This window comes from Pocillopora verrucosa, chromosome 10 (genome assembly GCF_036669915.1).
Source record: "Pocillopora verrucosa isolate sample1 chromosome 10, ASM3666991v2, whole genome shotgun sequence".
Taxonomy (NCBI): domain Eukaryota; kingdom Metazoa; phylum Cnidaria; class Anthozoa; order Scleractinia; family Pocilloporidae; genus Pocillopora; species Pocillopora verrucosa.
The window spans coordinates 6,518,307-6,524,464 of NC_089321.1; the positions used below are offsets into that span (position 1 = coordinate 6,518,307).

Genomic DNA, 6,158 nt, shown 5'->3' on the forward strand with positions numbered 1-6,158 from the left:
TTTTGTACAGTTTCTGCTCCAAACGTTGTAGCAGTCATCAGTCATTTCTTAGTTTCCCTAATCGCAAGACACCTACAAATTCTCAAAAAAATAATTAGATTAAGAACAGTGGTGAAAAAAACAAGCGCTGAATGAAAGACGGGGGAAAAAATTCGCCGCTCGGCTTCCCTCCTGAACATTATTTCGCAGTGACAGAAACGTCTCTAAAACCTGAAAACTAAGAGGATCTCAATGGGATTAACCACTAGCCATTAAACGGCCAAAAAATTAAGTTGTCAGGCGTAAAAATAGACAAATTTTAACCCCTAGCCGTAAAAAATGTTCACGCGATTTTTTTATTTTAATCGCAGCCCGAAGAAATAAACTGTTGGCCGTTAAAACTGCCAAGATATTAATCGTCATCCGTAAAAACCATCATCCTATTGAGACCCTCGACTAACAGTTAATTGGTGGAAAGATCTTTTAACCCTTTAACTCCCATGAGTGACCAAGACTGAATTTCTCCTTACAATATCAATACAATATCAAACAGATAAGTGATGGGAATAGAGAAAAATATCAATTTGGGGATAATTAGTTGATCCAACACTAAATTCTCTGAACTAACATTATATGAACTGCATGGTTGACAGTAAGGAGAATTTAAAATTTGATCTGGGAATTAAAGGGTTAAGGTTGTAAAGCCGTGTGTCAACAAATGATTGTTATTTTCCTTCATATGATACTTTTTTACATCGGAATGTAAATTTACAGTCCCAGTCCTGCCCGGAGGCTGTGACCGCCGGACAGTGAGTCATTTTCTAGGAAACGTTTCCAGAAAGGCTTAATACCTGGCTTTGTTCCAAAGAGATAACTCAGTTTAAACTGAAATCAAGTTACCTTCTACTTTCTACGAATCTTTCGTTTCAAGGAAATCTCAAGGTGAATGCAAAGATACTGATTCTTTGATATGATGTAACGAAACTTGTTTGTCGCCTATTCATCAAAGTTTGGGCAACATCAAGAAAAGGTAAGCATAATTTGGATCGTTTAAAGTCGTGTATATATCCTATTTGATCATTCCAAGCTGAATAATTCTGGCGTTGGATATATGTTAACGACAATATGGGGGTTTGATAACAATGTTTGCAGTAGATGAATCATGTATGTTATAGTACGTTTGTTCTTGACTCAGTTGAAAACGCCCTTCAGCCAAGTTTGACTGTATCGCCGCCTTTTCAACTCTGCAAATAAAATTTGGTTGCCATGTTAATTTGATCATTTCATTTAACATTTCACGTCATCAGTGGTTGTTTGATCGTTAAGTTACCCTATAAGTACGATAATGATCGAAATATTTGCTCGTAAGGGCCTAAGTCGTCGAATTTACCAACTTGTGCCTCCGAAATATCAAATGTTTAAACATCTATGGCGCTACTTGTATTTATTCCGACCTCACAGCCTGAATCATGAGTGACTACCGTGAATAAATCACAATTTAAGCTCATTACCGAGAAATGGCTGAATGCTTTCGCTGCTAATTGAGAAAGGAATCGTTCTTGCAAAGGACATCCAAAGAAATAATGTCAGTGCAGTCCATTACGATGATCACGCTTTTATACTACGAACTCATGCATACGAGACAAGCGGACATTTTGAATGACCTTTGTTATTTGTATTTACAAAAGGAACAGAGATCGAAAACCAACCGATTTTCTTCTTATTGTTTCATGAACTCCTACTCCATATCAGTAAGTTCAATAACATTCAGGTGGACATCATTTTTGCTTGCTGCTTTGGAAATAAAATAAGTTCGCATAAATGTATCAGTGCTCTATCAAAGAACTTTGATCAATTCGCAGAAAATAGGTTTATTTTGTGTCCTTCAAACTGCCTTCGGCGCATGGGACCAGCTGATTTTTGTTAATTTTATAGGCATTCCGCTTTACAATTTCTGTTTCGTCTGAACCTCAATCTGACCCGGCTCGCTTTATTGTTAAACTCGTTCTAATTGTCTCGGACACGGGAAACAAAACCCGGCGACAGCGACCGCCGAAAGAAAAGAACATGTAAACGAACACGAAGCAATACCTTATCAACGCACAAAGCATTTTATCTTAGCTTAAAACGAGCGAAAATAAGGAAAAGAAATCCCGTTTCTTACCAGCACAGGTATTTCTAAGACCGAGTTTTGGAATACACATGTGTGAGAAAACTTCACCGAACACAATTAAAGGCGACTGAATTGCAATGACTCAAGGTTGACCAAATCGCAGTTCGACTTGGTGTTGGGTTTCGGCCTTTCCGGAATTTCCTGTTTTCCGGGAATCTGGCCTTTAGGTTGACTTATCTTGAGTTTCATTACGCTGGCAGAATGAAACAGAAAAAAAGCCAGAAATGTTTGTAAACTTTTCACAAATTATCAAAGTGATTGTGATGACAATAAAAGGCCAATCAGACGAAAAGTAAGCAACGCGAAGTTACTCGAATAAAGCGAGTTTCAATGCAACGACAACATTCGGGAAAATCCAGCAAATTGTCAAAGATTTGTTTTTCTCAAAACGCTGCCTGTCACCTCAAATAAAAGGCCAAATCATCATGCAGAAAACGATAAGAGTAAACTAGGAAAGAGGTTACAAATGGCAGAATTCTTCCTATTTCAACTTTTTTTCAAGAATACACTTCTTAGTTCTGAGAACTTATTTTCTTCGGCTCTGCATGACTCTCGTCTGCTCATTCAGTTTGGATATGTGATTGATATCTATACGATAAACAGAGTAGTATAATTATGTCCTTATGTGGATACTTATTTACCTTTTTGAGATGATAATATCTCTTCGAGTCGTTCGCCTGACTTGTGAAGGAAATCATCAACACTCAGTGGCCATGCAATATCCTTAATCGTTTATATACTAATGAATTTGAGTGTAACATTTGGCCATAACAAGTCTGTGATCAGGTCAAGCAGAGGTCTTTTTTTCGTTACTTAGGTAATAACCCAGTCTGACGTTCGTGACAGAGGGGATTAATCCTTCCTGCACTCCAACGGGTCTGTTAATTAACGAGCCATTGACTAACGGATATGGCGCCACGTAACGCAAATGACGCCAAATATTTCTTCATAGTGAGCCAATACAGCCGCGGTAAACTGGTTATTAATATTCGTAAAGGCATTAAAAGCGGAGTTCTTGAGATCGTGAAACCAGAACGTGGGCGGTCAAGTCAGTTGTGGAGATGGGACGAGAGTTGCCGGCTGGTCAGCAAACTGGGCCTTGTGGCAGATATCAAAGATGAGAGTAAGAAGGAGGAAGCCGTCTGTCACGCCTGGAAAGCTCACGATGGCCTCAGCCAAAAGTGGCGAGTCGAAAAAGGGGCCATTAAGAGTAATCTGAGTCACCTTGTTATCGATTGCTCACCTCCCAGATGTAATGTTTTAATGAGAAGCTTCGATGAATGCAAGGAACACCAAAAATGGCATTTTGTTCCAGAAAAGGCATGGGACGATTTTCAACTTTCACTGACAGAGCCAAACCCCCTTAAAAAGGCACTGTTCTGGAAAAATATGGTTGAAAATTATCTTGACGTCATCATGGGATACAGTATTACAGAGTTTGAGGCCAGAGTCCAAAAAGCTTTTAAAGTCATAGATGAATGTACCAGCAGACTAGAAGAGGTAACAAAGGGTACTGGTATCGCAAGAAAGGTCGGTGGAGGTGTGTCAGCCGTGGGAGGTTTAGTTTCTGTGGTTTGTCTTTCGCTGGCTCCATTTACAGGCGGAGCCACCTTGCCCTTTGCTGCAGGAGGAGCTATCGGTATGTTCACAGGAGCAGCTGCATCATTTACAACCAACGTGGTGCACGGCCAACTGGACGAGCAGAGCAGAAGAAAAGTGAATGAAGCCACAGCATCACTCTTCTGCGCCACTTACCTCTTCCACTCGCTGTTGGGTGAGTGTAGTAAATACCTGCAAGAAGCGGATGAATACTTAGAAAGGCTGAAGCATGAAACGAGCACAGAATCCTATTCCAAGGATATCGCGACCGGCCAAGCCGAGGAAATAAAAAGGCTGGTCGCGTGTACTCTCTCAGTCGAAGGCGAAACCCTTTCAACGGCTGGATTAACTGGTACAATGGCTCTTTCCCGAGCGATGGCTGGTTTTGGAGTGCTGGCCGGCATCGTGAATATATATTCAGGAGCTAAGACGATCGCCAGCAGCGAAGAACTAGCAAAGGAATTCCGTCAGTCTTCTGAATGTCTGAAAAGAGAGGCTGATAGACTCATACGCCTATACAAGGAACTCCACCAAGACAAACAGAGTAGAAAGTAGTGCAGCCTCAACCAAGAATTCCATCAAAATGAAGAGGGCGAGGAGTCATGTTTTAACTACGGAAAGTTAGCTTAGACTTATGTAATCGCTCGAGAATGCTCATGTTCATATTACAGATAATGATAACTGCAAACGTAGTCATGATATAAAACTACCAAAATATAGTTGTGTTGTAAGCTTCCGGAATGTTCTCGAGTACTTTGCAAATTAATGTAAGGACTTAGTCGTAAAGTAATAGTTTCTGTTGTCGGGAGTGACCGACTATTGAGAAACCTACACCAAGAATGAGCTACAGTTCATTTCGAGGAGATTTGGAGATAACTGTGAGATTGTGTGAGAGGTGAGCTAAGATATAGCAAGAGTTTCAACGCAGCAACAAAATCCTAGAAAATCTCTTGGATGAAAGGGTTCGAATTAACTTTGTCAGTAGTTTTGTTTTCTTTTTTTAAGATTGATTTAGAGCTTAGATTCATTTCTCGACAGTATGGTTTTTTCATGGAGAAGTAGGACTTTTAAGCTTATCTAGTAAATTGTCCTGAATTCCGGCTTAGAAATTGATTGTTTGCTTGTGGTGTGTAAAAAGAAACTATTGTGCAGACTCTTTTCACTGTGTGTATTCTAGCTGCAAGAAAGCGAATTGATTCATCGGCATCAGATCAACTGAAGCAACCAACCTCAATTAACTTAGTAAGTACAGTAAGTAGGTAAACTTTTTCTAACGAGAATGACATGTACAGTAGACGAGGGTCTGAGATGAGGGGGAGGGGAATCCTTGTGTCGGTTGTCGGTTAGAATTTCATCACTTAGTCTTAGCTTTTCGTCGGTAGTCGTTAGATGTCCGTTAACGATTTAAAATGCAGCTTAATCATTAACATTTACTGGGTAGTTCGTGGGATCGAGTACCAGACGCTATTCTGGAAACGAGCCCGCGCTCCTAACTAGCCATAAAGTAAGTTTCATGACTGGAATTCTATAATTAACTGAGCTAGAATGCTCTTCTTTCTGAATACAAATATCGATAATATCGGACCATGTCGGTTAGTATTTACTTGTTGATAATTGGTAGCTTTTCCAAGTTGGCTTTTGCATAATTGTCAGTAGTCAGTTATATTTTCGCCCTTTTTCGCAAGTGTGTTTTACCATATTTAGACCCTATTAGACAGTAATCAAAGTGATGAACTCATGACCCTCAGAATAACTGGAAATCGAAATAAAATAGCAACAGTAATTGTAAGACTGAAGACTTGAGATCAGTTAGTTGGACTTTTAAATAAACGATTGTGTACATACATCCAGATTCTCGATTGCCTCATTTCACCGAGTAGGAATTAACAATCGAAAAAGCGTAGCCGAGCGGGAGGGGACCCATGTGTGCCTGTGACCCCGGCCCTCTGTGAGAAACCTCATACTTTCAAATGCCAAAATAAAACTTCTTTGTAAATAATTGTGGAAAAAAAATATAGATACTACTGCCACGGATTGGCAGAAAAGAAATGTATCTCCCAAAATCCCCTCTCCCCCCTCGTCACTTCTCTAACGGTCTTGTCGCCAACAAACGCGGTGCCACGAACTCGAAAACACAATCACTGCTTTGCAAGAGAACGAAAACAATGCTTACTAGCCATGAAAAGCGTCACGCTCTTATATTAGTATCTTCCTCTTCTTTTCTTCGATTCAAACTATAACAGTGAGAAAAGCATGAAACAACAACAACGACAAAAACGAAAAAGAACAAACCAAAAAAATAACCAAAAAAATAAGGTTCCTGAGTACGTATACTCTTCCCGCCAAATTTGACTTTGTTCCCAGGCCTAAACTGTCCGCATTTTGAGTTGCCACGGAAAAATGTAAA

General features: G+C 39.9%; 1 protein-coding gene across 1 annotated transcript; it reads left to right on the forward strand.

Moving 5' to 3' along the window:
* The first annotated feature begins 785 nt into the window (after window positions 1-785).
* Window positions 786-5,586, forward strand: LOC131768776 (apolipoprotein L3-like). Its single transcript, XM_059084504.2, has 2 exons — window positions 786-1,009; window positions 2,970-5,586. The coding sequence occupies exon 2, from the start codon at window positions 3,062-3,064 to the stop codon at window positions 4,304-4,306; it is 1,245 nt and encodes a 414-aa protein (XP_058940487.1). The 5' UTR covers window positions 786-1,009; window positions 2,970-3,061; the 3' UTR covers window positions 4,307-5,586.
* The last annotated feature ends 572 nt before the right edge of the window (window positions 5,587-6,158 follow it).

Coding starts and splice junctions, on each gene's coding strand:
- LOC131768776 (XM_059084504.2), top strand. CDS start 3,062: ATGGCGCCACGTAACGCAAATGACGCCAAATATTTCTTCATAGTGAGC.